The 22,470-nt window shown below is 42.8% G+C and overlaps 1 protein-coding gene across 1 annotated transcript in view; it reads right to left on the minus strand.

Moving 5' to 3' along the window:
- The window catches only part of xpnpep1 (X-prolyl aminopeptidase (aminopeptidase P) 1, soluble), a 64,433-nt gene that overhangs the window by 10,273 nt on the left and 31,690 nt on the right, over window positions 1-22,470 (minus strand). The window contains exons 11-17 of the mRNA XM_084318068.1: window positions 18,343-18,393; window positions 17,691-17,749; window positions 16,962-17,039; window positions 16,504-16,575; window positions 15,926-15,986; window positions 5,230-5,299; window positions 3,825-3,998 (exon numbers count right to left, since the gene is read on the minus strand). Of these exons, the coding sequence (XP_084174194.1) occupies window positions 3,825-3,998; window positions 5,230-5,299; window positions 15,926-15,986; window positions 16,504-16,575; window positions 16,962-17,039; window positions 17,691-17,749; window positions 18,343-18,393 (565 nt within the window). The remainder of the gene's footprint in view (window positions 1-3,824; window positions 3,999-5,229; window positions 5,300-15,925; window positions 15,987-16,503; window positions 16,576-16,961; window positions 17,040-17,690; window positions 17,750-18,342; window positions 18,394-22,470) is intronic.

Below are 22,470 nucleotides of genomic sequence, written 5' to 3' on the forward strand. Positions count from 1 at the left end.
TTCTGGCCATACAGTACACGATATCTAAGTATGATGAACACTTTCCCACATATGAAATCAGGTCCACACAAATATAACAGTCGAAGGTTTAATATAGCAAAAGGTATATACAACATCCACTTAATTACATTTATGATTTGAATGCACTTGTAAGGCAAATGAGTATTCGTAGGCAAATCAACACTGAATGTCCAATCTCTGGTCACGCAGGAAGCAAGTATACAACCTGGTTCTTTAGGGAACTATAGCGATGGTACTTAAGGATTATAGCGGGATACTAAAGGGGTCCTGCTGGTTGTAAGTCAGTAGGGGGGGGGGGTTTGGAGAGCCGTCAGCTGCATCCCATCTGGCCAACGATTCCTGGGGAGAATTCAGGTACAGAACACAGTGCCCGCAGGATCTTGATCCACAGATGAATACACTTGGGCCCTCTTGTAGATGGTAGCTGTAGGCTGTAGGTCCACAACAAAGGAGAAGCGAGGCGGCCTCGGTCTGGGTTGAGCGCCGTCTCACCTGGGCTCCTCTCTGGGGTAATTCCAACACTCACCGGCGTTGGCTGTTATCCGCTCCACAAATCAAAGCACCCAAAGCAAATAGATATTCCATGCCGTATAGGCTCAGCAGTCGTCCGGGTAGGTAATCCAATGTGCAGGTCCACTCGTCCTCGCCCAGAACTCCTCGGATGAAAGCACCACGCGTGGTCTGCCCAGCCTGGTTAAGACTCTAGATAACGCGAGGAAACGATGGGGGTGCTGCTCACTTTAGAACTCTAACCGAACGATGCACCATACATAATAGACTATTATTAACTTAATAGAAATACGTCCCACTCGACGGTACAGTGCCAAACTATGACAATTCAGCTATGAATTTACACGAGGTCTCAATGCCTATTCTGGGGCCAAATAGGCCATACTGCACCACACGTGGGTCGTGGGTGAGGCTTCACGTCTGTTACTAGGTTGGAGGGTAAAGGACTAATGGACTAAAAGAAAGTTCTACTTTACTTGCGCCATATTTATATGCACGGTGAACAAATAGTACCATTCGTATTTCGGTAGCCGTATTCCTACGCGGAACCGGGGCTAATTGGGACATGTTCGTCGGCACTATTGAACTTGACTCAAGGGGCCTGTCTGCTGGCGCCAGGTTCTTGTCCAATGAGAGAATGAACTATTATGGGCTGTAGTAGACTAAAGGGATATTCAGTGTATATGTACAAAGAATATACAAGGGATATCAAACGATATACAAATACTATTAAATATATATCCATAAATAAATATATATATTCGGTTTAATCTGATCCTTCACAACAATAATAATAATAATAATAATAATAATAATAATAATAATAATAATAATAATAATAATAATAATAATAATAATAATAATAATAATAATAATAATAATGCTTCTTAGCAGACTTCTTAGCTTAACATAACAGACCTACAGTAAGTTTGGGGGAACTAATGGGATAACTGGGGTTGCAAAAAAGTGCAACTAGGGCTAAAAACACAATGAAATAAAATAATAATAAGTAAGGGATAATGTATAGCTACGAGGTCATTGTCGCAAAATAATTGACCGACACGTAGTTTAAAATACCGAGCCGCTTCGGCGAGGTGTTTTAAACGTCAGTGAAGGTCAATTATTTTGCGACAATGACCGAGTAAAGCTATACATTATCCCGCTTATTACATGGCTAACTTACTAACAATATACCTAATTCATTTGACAAATCGCAGTTGTTCTGTGGCTCTGTCAGCCCAAATAAAGTGATTATTATTATCGCGGGCAGCCTCTGTTCTGGCTCCGCTATAATCTACACACACTCCGCTGTCAGTGCAGCCGCGGCAGGTGTTCTCTGATTTGCTGCACTGATGTGGGACATTATCCCGCTTATTACATGGCTAACTTACTAACAATATACCTAATTCATTTTACATCGACTCGCAACACTGGTTCTGGCTGCGTTCTGGCTCCGCTCGTCGCTCCGCCCCCTGTCATCGCCGGCAGCAGAACATCTAATTGCACTGAAACAGTGTGTGTCAGTGGGCTTGATTGCGAACAGCGGTCATTATTGAAAAAACAGCGGTCATTATTGAAAAATAATGACCGCTGTCGGGGGGCTATTGACCAATCACAAGCAAGCATTTCGGCGAATGTGAAAACGCCATGTAATAATAATAAATAATATATCCTTCTTAGCAGACTTCTTAGCTTAACATCCCAGGGAACTAATGGGATAACTGGGGATGTTGTTTGCTCCTGACAAGAGTCTCAAAGTCTGGGGTGATGGTAGACAAAGCAACTCTGAGGTCATGCTCAATGTCCAATCTGTTCCTCTGCTTTGTCTTCAGCTGGACCAGATACAAAGATAGGTAGTGCAAAAAATAAAAGTATTATTATTATTATTTTTTTTTTTACACACACACATCCGCAACCCACTCAAAATGGCCCCGCGACCCACTTTTGGGTCGCGACCCACCAGTTGAGAAACACTGCACTAAAGGGCTATTATCGCGTCTTTCTCTGGAATGACTAGAAATCACCAAAACTATACTCTTATTCAAAACGGTATAAAACGGAAATGTACCAATGAAAAAACAATCCGTTTTGTACATGTTGACTGCAAGCAACTCACTGATAATCGACGAGTGTATTAGACCCATAGCCATAATTTAAGATATATTTTAAGCACTCGCAAATCTCCCACTCCTCCCATTGATTAAAGCGTGGCCATCTAGACCTATATCGGGCATATGGCTCCGGCGCTGAATGAGTTAATACCGTAACATTATTTAATTTCATGCAAGGGCAGACACGTGTGTTCCACCTACATTCACATCAATACCCTCATGTTCAGTACTTAAGAGATGCCCTGAATCGTGCGCTTTGCTTACATGGATTTGACATCAAGTTCCAGCAAGAGCACTGCTAGATGTTCGATATGTAAACAAACTGTTGAAGAGAAACCGGGACAACCTCAAACTTCAACAGACATCTGTGGAGTGGACTCAACCTTGATGACTTGGACTCGGGTAATGGGGACTCGACTCGGACTCGTCTTTGGTGACTCAGACTTGGACACTGGGGACTCGAGAGAGACTCGACTCAGACTCGACTGGCTCTTCTTTGGTGACTCGGACTCGAACACTGGGGACTCGAGAGACTTGACTCAGACTCGACTCGGGCTCTTCTTTAGTGACTCAGACTTGAACACTGGGGACTCAAGAGAGACTCGACTCAGACTCGGACACTAGGGACTCAAGACTCGACTCAAGACTCGACTCAGACGCGAGATTTAGTGACTCGACTACAACTCTGGTGGGTATGTGCAAACCTTGTGCAACGTGTTGGTCCTGGAGCTCAGCGGGTAGAGCGCCACACTTACAATGGGACCAACAATGCCAGGGTTAGGGGTTTGATTCCCACTGGGACCAGCCATGCTAAACATGCATGCAGGTGTGGTTTGGGGCGGTGAGACCCTTTGCATGAAAGCATCCACCAAATGGCACGTATTACCAAAGTCTGTCTGGAAAGGTCAGTCCACTCTGCTTAGCACAATGAATGGAAGCGGACATGACCGGTTAGCCTAGGCATTGTCCAACTAATACCTCTCCCGAAGGCTAACCGGTCATGTCTGCTTCCATTCATTGTGCTAAGCTAGGCTAACATGCACCCAGATAGCTCTCTACTGAACGCACAGAGAGGAAACTGGTATCCATCTTCTTGTCTCTCTCTGGAGAAGACGGTAAGCTAATTTCCCAAAATGTTGGCGTGTTCCTTTAAAGATGAATAAATGACGTCCGTATCTGTACCGTCGCTGACGATCATGCCGGCCTCCAGGGGCTCGTCTGCGAAGGTCTTGTAGCTGATGCCACAGGGCCCCTCGTGGACATTGAGGAAGCAGCCCACGCCGTGGCCCGTGCCGTGCAGGTAGTCCAGGCCGGAGTCCCACAGCGCTGCGCGGGCGAACGAGTCCAGCAGGTGGCCTGGGCGGAGGAGGGCGGAGGAGTTTTATTTGTCACATACACGAGACATGCAGTGAAATGTAGGTGGCCATGCCCGCCTCCATTGTGCAAAAATACAAATAATTAAATAGAATACGAAAATAGAATAGACATGATAAAAAAAGTAATAAGAATAAAATGCAATGCTAAGCATAAGAAATAAAGGTAATGAGTAATATATACAATAATATACAAATATACAGTTCGGACTATTGCAAAAAAGTACAGTCGTTTTATATTAAAAAAAAATACCTTTTTGTAGTGTATTTGTATGTGGGGTGTGTGAGAGTGTAAGTGGGGATGTGTAGTGTGTGTGTTTGTGTTCTTATGTGTTTGTGTGTGGAGAGATCAGTGTGTGGAGAAATCAGTGTGTGGAGAGATCAGTGTCCAGTGTTCTGATGGCCTGAGGGAAGAAGCGGAGTCTGAGTCTCTGTTTTTGCTGCGTGAATGCGGAGGCGCTTGCCTGACCGCAGCAGCTTAGGGGTTAGGTTAGTGGGTCATTCTTCCTGACATGTAGTATTATGCAGTGGTGGTAGGTAACTAAGTATTTTTACTCAAGAATTGTACTTAAGTACAATTTTCTAGCTACTTGTACTTCATGAGTATTTAAATTTGAGGGAACTTTATACTTTTACTCCACTACATTTCAAGGGAAATGCTGTACTTTTTACTCCACTACATCTATCTGAACCTATCAGTTACTAGTTACTTTGAAGAAAAGGATTTTGCATAGAAAACACAATATACAAAATAGAAAATGTATGAAGATTATATACTTTCACATTAGAAGCATGTACATTTCAAGAGTACGTAATTAGAGCAGCGTAACTGGACCACATACCACTTTAACATGACCTATAGAGGTCAATGGATACACAAACATCACGTTACTTTAGATACTTAAGTACATTCAATAGCAAGTACATCTCTACTTTTACTTAAGTAGAATTTGAATGGAGGACTTTTACCAGAGTACTCATTTATCGGAGTATTTCTACTTTTATTTAAGTAAAGGAACTGTGTACTTCTTCCACCACTGGTATTATGTCCATGCACTCCCGAAATAACATGTTGCGTACTGTACATTATCTCTAGTAAATATCTAGGAATCTTGTGACCAAAACCGTGCATTACAATTATGGCAAGACCGCTGCGACTTCTATACGATTCACATGTCATTAGTTTCAGATCCTAACGTTGATGAAGCTGCTACCTTTGGTTCCGTTGGGGAAAACAGCAGCGCTGACGGCTATGTGTCCCTTCAGCACGTAAGTGAAGCACTCCTATAGGGAAAAGAATGCAAGAATTAATAACTGAGATGACTATGAATAATAATAGACCGCCGGCGTCAACTGACCCATCAAGCTATATGAATGAATGACATTTTAAATTGTATTTTCGTGTCATGTCCGACGACCCATCCCTTACAGGATTATAAGACACCAAAAACAATAATTGAATATAACGTTCACTAGGGATGGGTATTGTTAGGATTTTATCGATACTACTACTCTTATCGATACTGCTTAACGGTTCGGTACTTTATCGATACTCTTATCGGTTATTTTTTATTATTTTGCACACAAAAAAATAAAAATAAGAACATAATCGACATTGCTTTATTATTCTTTTATATAACTATATTAGATATTACTGCACATGGCTACTTTTTGATCAATTAATACAAGCAGTCAGATAAATTAACAATTTTGGGACTTTCTATTTTATTTAGAAAGTACTTAAATCAGAATGTCCCACCCAATACCCAGCTGTTAAAAACGGTTCAATACTCCATTTTATTAGTAGAGGCTGTGACACTATTTCACCCTATCCTCTGTCATCCTTCCTCTAGCTGCTAGGGTGAAGGGACTTTGTTGGTTGAGACCGGTGGTGGTAGAGGGAGGAGGGGTGGGCTGGGACATGGTGGCTGCAGCCTCAGCCTGACGATCTATAAAAAGTTGTCATCTTTCAAATCTATTTGTAGCTAAACAATTAGCTAAGCAATTATATTTGATGTATTAGCCTATTCGTAATAATTCGTTATTAGCCTAGCTAACTCCATATCTTGGCTTACCTGCAGTGGACGTGAATGCAGATGGAACACTGTGAGCAAAGCAGTCGAAAACGGCGCATTTCTGCACACTAATATTATGTTTTGCCAACAGATGTTTTGATAAATTGCTCGTATTGCCACCCTTACTGGCAAATGTTTTTTTTTTTTTTTTTTTTTTGTAAACTTAAATTTTTTATTAACAGTTATTTAGACAGACAGCACTTACAAAAAATAAATAATAAAAAATGAAGAAACTAGCATCACAATAAAAACAAAAGAAAAAACAGTGCACATAAATATTTACATGGGTATCACATGGTTAGTTGTCTGGTTCCCCTACTGTTGTTTTCTAGGTATTTGATATAAAGGTTGATTGTGTATCTCCCTTAAACAGGCATAAACAGGTAATTCCTACTCAAAGACGATAAATGCTGACTAAGGTTTGTATGTGTGATCTGGGTCCAGAGACCCTCCTTGAGCTTCTTTCTTCCCTTCTCCTTCGTCCTTTCTTTTTTTTTCTCTTGTTTATTAACTTTCACTTTGCCTTTTGGTTCACCCATACACAAACCACCTCATCCCTGAATATTTAATATCACACCGTTAAACAGACATAAATAATAAGGTATAAAAGCATTCAGCACTTGTAATATCCCAAAAACAAAATAGAAAATATTAACTAAAGTACAGGTGTGTGACATGGGTTCATAGACCCTGCTTGAACATCTTTCCTCCTTTACCCTTCGCTCTCTTGTGTTGCATTTGGTTCTTCCTCTGTGATGTCGTTCTCGTTCCTTTTATAATCCTCCCACTTTCCCCATCTTTCCCCAAATTTCTCTTCCTGTAACCTCAGCATGTGTGTTATCCTTTCCATATCCTGTATTTCTTCCACTATTCCTACCCATTTTGCTATTGTCGGTGGGTCTTCCTTGTACCACAGTCTCGTTATTGCTTTTCTGGCCGCTATCAACATTATCTTTATTAAATATTTGTCCCCCCCTTGTATTCCCTCGTGTGTCAGGTCTCCTAAGTAAAGCACCAGTCCTGTTTGTGGTAGCCCGTATCCTAATATTCTGATCATTGCTTCCCCTATCTCCTCCCAATACCCCTTCAGCTTCTGACATCCCCAGAATATGTGCGTGTGATTTGCCCCCTCCTTCCCACACATCCTCCAGCATGCTTTTTGTGTTGGTGCATATTTTCCCTTCAGCTCTGGGGTTATAAAGAATCTGATTATGTTTTTCCATCCAAATTCTTTCCATATTCTCGATCCTGTTGTTGAATGTTGTACCTCACATATGTTCCCCCATTCCTTCCCTGTTATTCCTATCTCTAGTTCTCTCTCCCATTTCTCCCTTATATAATCGGTCGTGTGTCCCTTGCTGGTCATTATAGCCCGGTATATTGCTGATATTACTCTTCCTTGCCCCCCTTCGTATGCCCATACTATCATCTTTATTATTCCATTCTGTTCCTCGTCTTTGGCCCCCCTTATTTCTTTGTTGTAGTAGTCTCTAACCTGTAGATATCTGAAGTGGTCCCTGTTTTCTAGTCCAAATTTCTCCTTTAATTTTTGTAGTGTCTGCATTTCTCCCTTCTCTATCATTTTGCATATTGCTGTTGCCCCCCCCCCTCTCCCACCTTCTGAATCCATGGTCTAACCTCCCTGGTTTGAATCTCTTGTCATGTGCTACCCATCTCAGGACCCCTGACTGCTTCTCCAATTTGTGTGTTTTTACTACTCTGTTCCATATGGTCAAGGTGCATTTGGTGATTGGATCTAATAGTCCCTCTTTTTCTTTAAATAGTTCCCTATCCCCCACCAGAGCTTGTACCTTGTATCCCTCCCCTTCTTTTTCAATGTCTTTCCATCTTGCCTCATATCTGTCGTTACACCAGCACGTCACTGCTCTCAGTTGTGCTGCATAGTAATAATCTTGTAGGCTGGGTACTGCCATCCCTCCCTCTTCCTTTGGTAGTTGTAGTGTTTTATATCTGACCCGTGGTCTTCTCCCCGCCCATATGAACCTCGATATCAGTCTGTCCCACTCCCTGAATTGATTCTGTGGTATTTGTATCGGTAGTGACTGGAATAGGTACAGTAACCTTGATAGTATGTTCATTTTAATGACCTCTATTCTTGAATTGAAGTCCAAGGGCATTACTGTCCATCTCTCTAGGTCTCTCTTTATGTTCTGATTTATCTGTGTATAATTCGCCTCAAACAGTTTCTCCACCCCTCTTGTGATGTTCACCCCTAAGTATTTAATCTTGTCCATGTCCCATCTTATCCCGTACTGTTCTCTAATTTCCGTCGTTGGAGAATAGTTCCATGCTAAGGTCTGTGTCTTTGTCACGTTTAGTTTGTATCCTGAGTAGTGGCCATATTCCTTCAGTAGATCCATCAGTGCCGGGAAGCTCTTTTCTGGTTGCCTCATGTATACTATCACGTCGTCTGCAAATAGGCCTAGTTTATATTCCGTTCCCTTTATCCTTACTCCCTTGATGTCCTCGGTCTGTCTGATCAGTTGTGCCAGTGGTTCTATGAAAACGGCGAAGAGCGTCGGTGAGAGACAACATCCCTGTCTGGTAGCCCTCTCTAATCTGATTCTATCCGTCAAGCTGCCATTCACCTTAACCCTCGCTGTCGGTTCTTGATATAGCGCCTTGATCATCTTCATCGCCCTCTCGTTCAGTCCGAACCTCATCAATGTTTTATATAAAAATGTCCAGCTCACACTGTCGAACGCTTTTTCTGCATCTAGGCTAATCAGTACCGCGCTACCCCCTTGTTTTTGTATCTCCTCTACTATGTGTAATGTCTTTCTCACGTTGTCCTGTGTCTGTCTTCCTTTAATAAATCCAGTTTGATCTTCATCTATAATGTCTGGCATAAACGTCTCAAATCTTTTTGATATTATCGATGTTTCCTGGTGGAAACAAGACGAAAGTCTTTCTCTGGTCTGCATCCCCTTAACAATTGTGTGTATTGAGCTGTACTGTATTGTACCCATTCTGCAATCTGTTAATAAAGTTTTCAATCAATCAATCAATACATCTTGTAATCTACGTTGAGTATGGACACAGGTCTGAAACTACTACATAATTCCCTATCCTTCCCTTCCTTCGGTATCGTGGTGATTATGGCTTCCTTCCACGAGGGGGGCATTTTCCCCTCTTCCATCGTGTGTCTGAACGCCGCCCCTAACATGGGTGCTAATTCAGTTCTAAATGTCTTGTAGAATTCCGATGGGAATCCGTCGCTCCCCGGAGACTTGTTGTTTTTAGCTCTACTAATTGCATCTTCCAGTTCTTGTTCCGTAATTATTTTATTTAATTCTTCATTCTGTTCTTTCCCTATCGATGGTAACTCTAGCTTCTCCAGATATGTTTCTATTTCCTCTTCTCCCGCTGCTTTTGGCTGTGTGTATAATTTCTCATAGTATTCTCTAAATGTCCTCTCTATTTCAGCTGGGTCCCTCAATATTTCATTAGTCTTTGTATCCCTTATTGTGTGTATCGTGTTCAACTTCTGTTGCGTTCTAATTCTCCTAGCCAACAGTCTGGTCGCTTTTGGTCCCCCTTCATAGTACGTTTGTTTCATGAACCTCGCTTTCTTTTCTATTTCCGTCAATAATTCCCTATTTATCCTGGCCTTTACCTCTTTGATTTCTCCGAGCGTTTCCTGTTCTTTTGATATCTGGTGTCTCCCCTCTAGCTTCTTCAGCTTCCCTATCAGATTGTGATATGTCTCCGTTCTGGCCTTCTTCAGCATTGCTGTTTTTTCCATCAATTTCCCCCTTATCACTACCTTCAGTGTGTCCCATAGAATGTTCGGGTCTACCGCCCCGTTGTCATTTTCTTCCTTATATCTGGCTATCTCCTCCTTGATCTGACTCACCACCCCTTTGTTATTTAATATTCCTACATTTAGTCTCCAAATCGTGTTCCTCCGTCTCCCTTCTAGATCTACTGTCAGATATATGGCACTGTGATCCGATATGTCCGCTACTCCTATACTGCTCTCCCGTGCCCTGTAACTGTCCCCCGTCGTCATCAAAAAGTAGTCTATTCTCGCATATGTCACGTGTGGGTGTGAGTAATGTGTGTATTCCCTGTCCATGGCGTGCATCTCCCTCCAAACGTCTGTAATTCCCATTTCCGTCATCTGAATATTCATATATCTACTGATGGGCGCCCGTCCTTTTCTAGTACTCGTGGTGTCTAGGTCGTGATTCAGTACTACGTTAAAATCTCCCGTACATATCAATATCCCTTCTAGTTCCATCACTATCATGTCAAAAATGGTCTCATATAAATCCCTCTCACTCTCTGGGGGTGCATAAACATTTACTAACGTAACCATTTGGCCCTCCATTTTCCCCTTCACCAGAACAAACCTTCCCTCCTTGTCTCTTACTTCCTTGATCAATTCAAATTTGACTGTGTTTTTGATTAACGTGATTACTCCTCTCCTCGGGTTTTGTTCAAAGGAACTATAGTATGCATTTTCATATCCAAATCTCTTCAGTTTCTCATGACCCTGTGCTACCAAATGTGTCTCCTGCAGAAAAATCACTTCCATCTCACTTTTTTTACATTTCAACATCACTTTGCCCCTTTTTATCGCATTATTCATTCCATTAACGTTTAACGACATCATTTTTATACCTTTAACCCTTGTCATCTTTCTTCTTCTTTCGTCTGTCAGTCCCCCCCATGTCACACTCATTCCCCCCTCCGGTTGGAGCCTCCGCTCTCTTCACCGAATACATATAGTGATTAACATAAATAAAAAACATAAAGTGCTCCCAAGGCGTTCGGGGGGTCCCTGTGTCCCCCCCTGTCCCCTGTTGGTGGGTGAGGGGTAATTGCCCTCCTAACGAGGGGCCCCCTCCTGACGGCTTGGGGGTTTGAAACCCTTGCCCCCAATCGCTCGTCATATTTGTCCAGCTTTCTTACTGTTTTTTTTTTTGCTTTCGAGCTCCTGGTCAAAAGCGCTCTGTCCTTCCTTTTGATCAAAGACCCTCTTTTCTTGGTCCTCTCATATGTTTCATTGTCCCTCCTTCCTCCCATATCCGTGTGCGGTGTCTCCCGTGTACCCCTTATTATTTTCTTTTCCTCTCCTCTATTTTCTATGTGATGTCCATTTATCCCCTTAATCCCTCCCAACTGTGTTACTCACAGCATGTGTCTATGTATCTGTTTCAGTATGTTCTGTGTCTCGCCTTTCAAACCTAGTTATATTTCCATTTATTTCCTCCATCAGCTTGTGTATTATGTGTCCATGTATACGTTACGTTCATTTCTATATCCTGCCTCTACCTGGGAATGTGTGCTTATGCATATGTTATTTCAGTTTCTATACTTTGTCTCTATTTGAATAGTTTTTTCAATCTCTTGTGCGTGTACTCATCTGTTCGCCTCCTCCCGCCTCCTCTCCGTCTGGCCTCCTCATCCGTCTCCGTCCTCGCTCCGTCACGTTTCACCTCCGCCTTCTCCTCTCTCCTCCCTCCTGTTTCGGTCTCCCACTCTGATCCACCTGCGGGCTCCCTCCAATCTCTGCTGCAGGCTCCGCGTCTGTTCCTCCCGCCTCCTTCCTTCTCCGTCCTCCAACATCCTCATCCCTCGCCGTCTCATCTCTCGCTCCGCTTCTCGTGCCGTCGCGTACATCGCCGCCCCTTCCTCCCAGTGAATCCTTAGCGAGGTCATGGGTGACTGGAATCTCATTCCGTTTTCTTTCAGGGTTTTCTTCAGTCCCGCGTAGGACCTGCGTGTTATCGCTACCGCTGTCGAGTAGTCGTGATCAAATGATAGTCTTTTCCCTTCGATTTCAATCTTCTTGGTCCACGCGGTTCTGAGTACCAATTCCTTAACCTCGAATCTCAGAAAGTTAATAATCACCGCCCTCGGAGGTCTGTCCGGTTGTGGTCTCGGAGCCAACGCCCTGTGGGCCCTCTGTATCTCCATTTTTTCCAGTCCCGTTTCCTTCATTTGTTCTTTGATAAGCTTTTCCACATATAGGGTCACCGATTCCCCTTCGACTCCTTCTTTCAGTCCCCATATTCTGATGTTATTTCTCCGTGACCTCCCCTCCATGTCCGACATCTTTGTCTCCATCTGTTCTTGTTTCTGAATCACACATGTTAATACCTCGTGTATCTCCGTATTCCATTCCTCCGCGTGTGACGTCCTAGTCTGTAACTCGGTCACGTTTCTGTCCTGTTCCGCCATCTTCTCCTCCACCCTTTTGATTTCTGTATTCATTTCACCTCTGAAGTCCTCCTGTTCCTTCTTCAATTCCTCCCGTAGCTTCCCAATATCATTCCTTATCGTGTCCGTGTTCAGTTTTATCGCCGCTGTTATGTTCTCCAGTATCCCGGCCTGCATGATCACGGCCCATCCTGGCATTCCTGTGTCTGCCTCAGCGGTACCTCCCCCTTCTTTCGCCTGGCTTTTCTCGGCTTCGCTTCGGGGATTCTGTTTCTTCAAATTCTCTCCTTCTCGTATGTTCTCCATTTCTATTTCCTTCACAATAGTTGTCTCTTCCTTACTTCTCGTGAGCATTTTCCTTTTTAATTACTTTTCGGGTCTTTTTTTATCCGTTTTTTTCACTCATTTGACCAGGAGCTCTATCGCACGTGTGTTACCCGTCTGCTCTCATACCGGAAGTCACTGGCAAATGTTTTGTTGCACTTGTGGCAACGTGCGTTGTCGGCATCGACTCTCGTAAAGTGTACCCATACTTCCGAGTGCTTCGCTCTCTGCGCCATGACGAGTGCATGCAGAGCTGTCTGTGTGCTGCGCGCTTCAGCAGCACGGAGCAACGGACTGGCACCCCCTTAAGTACCCGTGTGTGTGAGTGTGAGTGTGGGCGGCTCACGACGAGTGAGTGTAATAACGGCTCGCTCCGGCTCGCTCCTCGTGCAGAGAGAGGAGAGATAGTTTGCAACATTTAAATTCCTCGAAAAAAAAACTCATAATAATAATAATTTCTAGAGTATCGATAGCAGTACCGATAACGTCGGAGCTTATCAATACTCTTGTTTTTTGTATGTTTACTCATACTATCTCTCTTATAATGCCAGATTCCCCTTGTCATGGGGTTACATATGCAAGACCGAAATAGGCAGTTGGAAATGGATTGAGGAGAATATTTTATCAGAACTTAGTAAGACGGTATCCTTGGTATCATTATGGTTTCACCCCAAACCTAACTTTAAAATGGATAACCCTATAATAAGATTTTCATGTGAGATAATCAAAACCCTACAGAAACGGCTAGCCTTCAAAGGGATCTCTTTACCTTCATGCCCCATTTGGTCTAACCCCCTATTAACACTTTCTTCGCCAGGCTTATGTACATCATTATACCATCCTCTGCCAGCTCTATTTGTCTATGGAGAAGTTCCCCTTCTTTGCAGGCCTATAACTTTTTAAATTGTATTGCTAAATTGACATTACTATGGCCCATTCAACATCAAGTATCTATTGTTCAGGGTGTAGCAACGTTATACTTTTTCATTCACATATTCATACTAAAATACGGTCTAAAGTATAAGTATGTTTTTATCGTTTTCTGCAGAACGTGATTTATAGCCCTAAATGCATTATATTGATGATTGTATACAGTTTGATAGCGATCGGCGCAAGATAAAAAATTTCAAATGGACGTGCTTCTAGAAGTTACAACTTATCATCTGATGTTTACCGGATGGGGGGGGGGTCGTTTATAATTCCGTGGCCAACGTTAGATGATTCATCTAGTGTGGGTGATATGATCATTAGAGCAGTTTGTATCGAACACGTTAAAAAAAAACACTGAAACTCACCGTAGCTTCCTCGTAGCGTTGGGCGATGAGCGTGGAGCGATGTTGAAATATGCGATCCATCTCCAGGTTGTATAATAGTATATACGTCCAAATCATGTTGTTTATCGAGTTATTGGTAACGGATTGCTATCCATTGTGTCTAGCTCGAGTCCCGGGACTATTAGCGAGTGATCGGACCGAATTGGAATGAGCACCAGCTTCCGTTTCCGGTTTCCGGTTTGGGCGATCCGCCGATCGGCCACCAGATGGCGCTCTTGAACCGTTGGAGAGTTGAGAGGGGATCAACAGTAGATCTCAAGTCTCCGGGGGAGAAATATGATTGCGATCACAGATTTTTGAAATATTGATCTCAATGACGTGTTACGCGTCATTGGCAGAATGAGCATGGCGGGGAATGACGAGTTTAGGCGTCCTTGGCAGAGAAAGTGTTAATGGCTGGGGGCAGTACACTAGTAAATACTTCATGGCAGGGTAAAGGAATACATCAACTAGGACAGATTGTGAAGGATGGAGAGACAATACCCTTTAATGAATCGAAAGATCTGTATAATTTAAGAGATAGTGAATTCATGTTGTACTTTCAGTTAAGATCTGTAGTGAGATCAGTATCCATTAAAAATAGAGATATGGGGATACATAAGGATTTGGATGACAGACTAAGAAGGATCGCTTCAGAAAGGAGGTCAGTATCTAAGATCTATAGGTTACTGTCACTTAGCTCATCAGATGGCCTGGCCTCCATTAAACAGCAGTGGGAGAGGGATTTGAAGGTTTCCTTGACTGCTCCACAATGGGAGACGGTTTTAAAAAATACAACAACATCATCCAAATGTGTAAGATATAAAATGATACAATTAAAGGTAGTTCATCGAGCCTATATTACACCATGTAAAATTAAATAAATGGATCAAGCCATCTCAGATTTGTGCTGGCATGGATGTGGGGAGGTAGGAACACTCATCCACATGTTGTGGCATTGCCCCACAGTGAAGAGTTTTTGGCACAAGGTCATTTTAAGACTATCCTCTATTCTCAGTGTTAAGATACCCTTATGTCCAAAAGTCTGCCTCTTGGGCATAGGGGTAGTTGGTATACAATCAGCACTTACGCAACGCATCATTACACTAGCACTATGTCAGTTAAGCGTACAATCATGATGAACTGGAAGATCCAAAAGCCAAATTGTTTCTGCATGGACACCTGGATGAGGGATTTCATGGACCTATTGACAATGGAACGAGCAGCCTCAACGATCGCTGAACATGACCATGGAGAGGACGGTCCCTGGATCTATATAAGGACATATTTGGAGAATACTTATGACTGAAAGCAGGAGTGTTTGATCTGCACCCATTTTGTTAGTGTGTTTTGTCTGTATTGTACCGTTTGTGAGTTTTGTTTTGTCTGTATTGTATTGTTTATTGTTTGTGAGTTTAGTATTATTTGTATTGTACCGTTTGTGAGTTTAGTTTTGTCTGTATTGTACTGTATTTATGTTGAGCGGTTTTGTGTTTCAAACTATTAATTAAAAAAGGTTTGTAAGCTACACCATGCACACCATCAGAGGCCAAAATAAATACATCATCACATATATGTTCTTTTCATACGTTTATCCCAAGCTTTCTCTAAATATTCTGCAAGTGCAGAATAAAAAAATCCATATAAAAAATCCATTTGTCTTTCTGCATCACTCAACCACATTAACTCAAGGTTTTTACACCTGTCAAATAACATTTGACGCAACTCATAATATAATGGACAATAAAACATAAAATGAAACTCATTCTCAATATCAATATTACAGTAAATCCGCTCTTCTTCTGTGACCCCCCCCCCGTAACGTCCGGTTTTGAGGTGCAGGGGCAAAATCCCAGAGCGGAGCTGGGCACATAATGACCTTTGTCTTTTAGATAATATAGCACACACATATTTTTCATTCAACAACTTTTTATCGTACTAAATGTTCTTTGGTTTATGTAGTATTTCCTGTGACCATTTAATCTGCTGTATGTTACTACTATAACTACCTTCTCAAAAGCAGCGGGGACTCCAAAATGCATGGTGCGGGTGACGTCTGTCGTTCCATCTCTGGACAAACATGACAACGTGGGGTTAAAGATAAGATAAGATAAGATATTCCTTTATTGATCCCCTTGGGGAAATTCAGGCATCATAGCAGCATGGGGGAAGGGGGGGGGGGTGGTACAGGTAGTAAAAACAACACAGGCAGTGTAAACAATTAGGTCAATTTGGTCAATATAATTTACTATCTAACTAGCTGAAAAAGAATATTCACATTATTCACAGTGTCACATAAGGTGCAGTATGCATAAGGTAGTGTTATAATTTACTATCTACTGAGTATACATTATTCACAGTATCACAGTATCCACTGAAATATACATTATTCACAGTATCACAGTAAAGATGGAAAGCCGCTGGTATTCCTGTTATGCAACGGGCACTGGGTATGAAGGCGTTGGTGATTAAGATGATTCTTAAGTTAAAATCACCAGAATCATTCAAATAAATACAGATGGATTAGCGTAAAAAATATGCAGTTGTATAATAATAGCGTGTATGTCGCCATCGATGCTTTTCTTACGTGTACTGGGCTCCGGAGTCGATCAGATATACTTCCTTCGTGCTGAGTGTCCTGTTTGTCTCAGGCAAGGGTCTACAGGACATGGGACACGGGGGGATCAAGTAAAAACAAGACAAACAGTATCCAAGACAGGGAGAGACAGGGAGAAAGACAGAGAGGTGTAGGGAGATAGAGAAACAGGGAGAGAGAGACGGGGGGGGGGGGGGGGGGGTGTTGTAGGGAGATAGAGAAACAGGGAGAGAGAGAGGGGTTGCAGGGAGATAGAGAAACAGAGAGAGAGGGGGGGAGAGAGAGAGTGATAAGTGGAGAGAGAGAGAGAGAGAGAGAGAGAGAGAGAGAGAGACACTACGGTGGGGACTTGTCCTTCTCCCCCTCACAATGCTGGTGTGTGTGTGTGTGTGTGTGTCTCGGCAGTCGGCAGTCAGCTGTAATGACACGCTCGGATCAAACGGACTGACCTGTAATGTATGATTGCTCCATTAGGTCCTACGCTGGAAATTGTAGGGAAACTGAGACCGACAAAATCCTTCTGTTGACTGAAAGGACACGTTTAATTACCTCTCAAGACTGTAAATGGTAAATGGTGCATTTATATAGCAGCTTTTATCCAAAGCGCTTTACAATTTTGTTCCTCACATTCACCCATTCACTCACACACTAACGGCGGAGGCGAACATGCAAGGTGCCGACCTGCTCATCGGGAGCAGTTAGGGGTTAAGTGTCTTGCTCAAGGACACTTCCACATTCTGCCCGGGAGGAGTGGGAATCGAACCGGGAAGCTCCGGATTACCAGACGACTGCTCTACCTCCCGAGCCACTGACGCACTGTACAACATCCTGGAGTGTTGCACTTTCATGGCCAGAAGATGGCAATATAAATACAAAACACTAGGGATGGGTATTTCCAGTCATTTAGCAGTCGAGTGCTCAATGACTTGTACCTCAGAACATCTCCAAATGACCTGCCTGAAACAGTGAACAGGATGAGGATGAAAGAGCTCTTTGTTGTCATTGTTTTCTCTAAAGGTTCGCTCTAACTGGAAGTGAGAACACATTCACTCGTTCATTCATTCAACCTTTATTTAGTCTCGAAGATCATTGAGAGTTCAACTCTCAGTTCAGACGATGTCGAGAAATACGACGCACGATAAATCAATCAACACAAGGGAGTCAAACAATAAACCCACCTGCGGTATTCCTCAGCCTTATCCGCTGCAGAGATCTCAGTCACAGTGCCCTTTGGAATCTGTTGAGAATTACGTCAGCTCCTTCACTGGGTCACAGTGTCTAAACACTTCTAAACACTGCTTAGAAGTGTTATGCAATTGATTGATTGAATTAATTTATTTGACAACTTTGAAAAAGAAAAAAATACATATATTTGAAGCAAGCTTCTTAAAAGCTGAGCAGCAGATTTTTACAATACAGCACCAACAATGGTAACAACAACAAATAACCCTAAGGTTAGGGTTAGGTTTTTATAATAATATTCAAAGGCCAATTAAGAGTTATAGAGTGAGAGGCAGAGAGAGAGAGAGAGAGAGAGAGAGAGAGGTAAAGGGAGAGTATAACTAATCAGCAGGAGGGACGGAATGAGATAAAGAGAGAGAGAGAGAGAGAGAGAGAGAGAGAGAGAGAGAGAGAGAGAGAGAGAGAGAGAGAGAGAGCACAAAGACACTAGGGGGAAATGGAGTGAGAGCGAGAGAGGTAAAATAATTTACCTAAACCCCATCTTTATCCAGGATTAATACCTAATAATGTGTACGTGAATACATACTGGGGTAGGAGGGAGCGGACTGTATATTATATGAAGGGTGTGGGTTGGAGAAAGTGAAATACCTCCTTTTCCAGCCATGCAAACAGCTCACACAGAGCGACCGCATCCTTGATCTGTTGGTTTGGGGGAAGATGTGGGGCTTTAACATGACCTTATTTTACATGACGACAGATTTGAATAATAGTCCTGTCATTTTATGCAAGAATGGAGCACAACCTAGAACAAATTGGAAAAGAAGCAAACTCAACTGATTTTGTATCTTCAATATGTCCCGAGTGAGGGAAAAAAAGGTCCCAGGGAATCTCATGGGAGGAAAGTTTTGAAAATGACTCAAATACAATCATACGAAAAACATCCTCTTTAATACCTACACAGGTGAATAGGGTTACATTTTTAACCAATAGATAGGACCATGAAAATGTACATTACATTAAGACAAAATGTACATTACATTAAGACAAACAAAAAAATGTATTACACGTTTTCTTAAATTGTTTGTTTTCGTGAGCAAATGGTGTATAATCTAATTATGTATGCACTCATTTGCATAAACCACAACCGATGTAAACATTGAATAAAGCCAGGTGAAAATGTTTTGTTGAATGTTTGACTTTTACAGTAAAATACTTAATGTTAAGATAAATGTCTGAATGTCTGCCTCGCTACCATCGTCTGCACATCCTTCACAGGCCCAGTGTCCAGCATGGAAGTGGTCATGATCTGTTCCTCTGTTCTGAGTCAAGGAAGAACACAAAGAAGCCTCACATGTGGAACCTCAAGGCTACAAATGACTACTCTGCACAGACATATGTAAGCATATCTTGTTCTTACATGCCGTCCTTGGATGTGATACTACATCTCGACTTCATCGGATCGGGACGGGAGCGTCCCTCAAGAAATACAAAGAAAGTGACATATTTCGAGAGCGAGCGAAGGAGTTCTACTTACCGTACTTTTCGGACTATAAGCCGCAGCTTTTTTCCCCATTTTTCGACTCTGCGGCTTATATAACGGTGCGGCTTATATGTGGACCAAACCCGAAAATGTAAAAATCGAAATATTGCTTTTTTTACTGCATTGAAATGTTATTTATCTGTTCCCTTATTAAATATGCAACTTGTTTGTTGAAATGTTAATAAATGGGAGCTTCCTCAAACAGCCATCTCTTTCCCGACAATCCCCTCTGTGCACGAACCCTTACATATGGTAATTAAACATTAAAACACCTGCGGCTTATAGTCCAGTGCGGCTTATATATGTACACATCATTCAATTTAGCTGCTGCGGCTTATAGTCGGGTGCGGCTTATAGTGCGAAAAGTACGGCATTCAGCCACAGGTCTTACTACCAATATCAGCAGCAAAGTGCCACAGCCTGCGAGTGTACAGGAATGGAAGGGAACAACACCTGGTACATTTTATTTTACTGTAACTTTGATTTCCGCTATGTTTATTCTATTTTATTGTGTAATTTTGTATCCTGTGTAGTACTTCATTGCTACTGTAACAATATAAAATACTCCTGGGGATTAATAAAGTATCTTATCTTACAGATGGGGCGACAGTGGCTCGGGAGGTAGAGCAGTCGTCTGGCAATCCGGAGGTTCCCGGTTCGATTCCTGCTCCTCCCAGGCAGCGTGTCGATGTGTCCTTGAGCAAGACACTTAACCCCTAATTGCTCCCGATGAGCAGGTTGGCACCTTGCATGGTTGCCTCCGCCGTCGGTGTGTGAATGTGTGAGTGAATGGGTCAAATGTGAGTAACAAATTGTAAAGCGCTATATAAAAAAAAGCAGCCATTTACCATTTACCAGATGGACTTAGGTCATATCCACACGTATATGGATATTTTGCAAAACGGATATTTTCAGGCTCCGTTTAAAAAAATATCCTTATCCACACGGCAGGGTTTTTTATCCGGATTCGTGTGGACATGACCTTATGTGGCGAGGGATTTGTGCCAATTAAGACAACCCTACCTCCTGCTCCTGAGCTCATCAAGGTCATAAGGTGTGACTGCCAGTCTGATTGCAGCACCCTGAGATGCAGTTGTAAAAAGAACAATATGGAGTGTACTCCAGCCTGTGGACACTGCAGGGGAGCGGGCTGCACAAAGGATGAAGACAAGATTGTCTAGTGGTGCATTGTGTACGTAATTTGATCAGTCTAGCCACTTTTTTTTTTAAACCTACTTGTCCTCTGCATTCTCCTTACCCTTTGTCTTCCACTCCTCCCTCAGACTGGGAGACTCATCTCCCAGAAACAGCCCCACAGCCCCAAACCAGATCTCTGCCATAATAATTAATAAATAGACCCACTGGCTTGAAGTACCTTCTGCCTCCTTGCCTCTCTGTATGAATGCTCATGGGGTCCATTCAGACATTTACCTTAACATTAAGTCTTAGTAGGTCAATAGGATTCAACAAGACATTTTCACCTGGATATATCCAATGTTTACCTCTGTTGTGGTATTTATACAAACAGGGCCGCCTGGGAGAAATGCGAGGCCCTGTGCGAGATTTAACGCGAGGCCCCCCCCCCCCCCCCCCCCCAAGGTAAAAAAAAAAAAAAAAAAAAAAAAAAATTATATATATATATATATATATATATATATTTTTTTTTTTTTTTTTTTTTTTTTTATACAGTCAACATATTCTTAAATAATAGCGCTGCCCGAGGCGGGGCATGATACAGTCAACATATAGCAAAAGAGAGAGCGAGAGAGAGCTCCCGTTCTACAGTCAATATACAGTGTACAGAGAGAGAGAGAGAGAGAGACACATTGGAAAGAAATTGAAATGCTATTTGGCCCTAAACAGAGAGTACACAGTGGCAGAATACCTGAGCACTGTGACTGAAGATCCTTGAGCACAGCCTAGCCATCGAGAAAGGCTGCCATAGGCAGACTGTGTGTGTTAGAAAGAGAGAGAGAGAGAGAGAGAGAGAGAACATGTGTGTTTGTCATGTGTGTGTGTGTGTTAGAGAGAGACTATAGCATGTATGAGAGATTCAAAAGGACAAAGATCAACACTTAAATCCAACAAGAAGAGGGTCAACAGAGAAACCAAAGCAGCAAGGAGCCAATGGCCGACATCAGCTAAATAGGCTAGCCAGGTACTGTGACACCAGGCCACGTGACACACACAACGTGGCTACACAAACGACCATTCACACACAGCACATGTCGTATCTCCAAATGTTGTGAAGTAGCATATGTTTTGCCTGGAAAAAAACATCGTTATTAACAAAACATTCGGGAGGGGAAGGAAGGAAGAGTGGGGTAATGTCATCATGACATTTTCATTAATCCAAGTTACCTGCACGATGAACGCTGGGCGAAAGGCCGCAAGGTCTCCACGTTGACGAAAGGCCTCTCGCTGGCGGGACAAAAAGAAGCTATGGCCACTGGCCAGAGCCTTGTCATGGTGCAGGCCCGACTACATCTTCTGTCAAAGGGCCTGCTATTCTCAAGGCTAACTGATAGCATCAAACGAACGTTCCCAGCTGACGCTAAACAGCTAACTGGCTAACAGTTAGCTCACACAGTTAGCTACTAGTAGTATTAGCTAGACCAGTTTGGCTCCAAGAGAGAAAGAGAGATAGGGTCAGGTGACTCAGATCCACGGCGGGTACATAATCATAAGTTGACTCACCATAACGCAGTATCAACGTGGAAGGATACTTTCTTGGCCCCACGGTGTAATTTCGGCGTATTGCTGCCTAACAGATTTATCTGCTCACAAGTTCTCTTCTCCTTCTTTTGAAAAGACATTCACTCGCCTCGCCTGGTTAGCTAACGCTAGTTAGCATTTAGCTAAGCTAGCTACTAGCCGACATGGCTATACCGAAAGGCTCCGGCCATTTGTCCCGCTAGCGAGAGGCCTTTCGTCAACGTTCCTTGGTTGGTGACCGACCGACTGATAATGACCGACCTCTTTCTTCGTCTTGGCTATTGGGCATAACTAAGCATAGTCAAAAGCTGCACGCGCGAAAATGTCAAACGCAGCCGACTCACGCTGCCGGAGTACTGTCTACACATGATGTCTTCTTCTTCTTCAATGGTTTAATGGCAGATCGCAACACATGATGTAAGTAAAACCACTCCCTTCGTTGAAACCAATGCTGCTGCAGAACCCCAGAGGCTGAGCTCCAATAGTGAGTATGTCTGCAGCTGCAGGACTGCAGACCCAGG

This window comes from Notolepis coatsorum, assembly GCF_963971535.1.
Source record: "Notolepis coatsorum genome assembly, chromosome: 7".
Taxonomy (NCBI): domain Eukaryota; kingdom Metazoa; phylum Chordata; class Actinopteri; order Aulopiformes; family Paralepididae; genus Notolepis; species Notolepis coatsorum.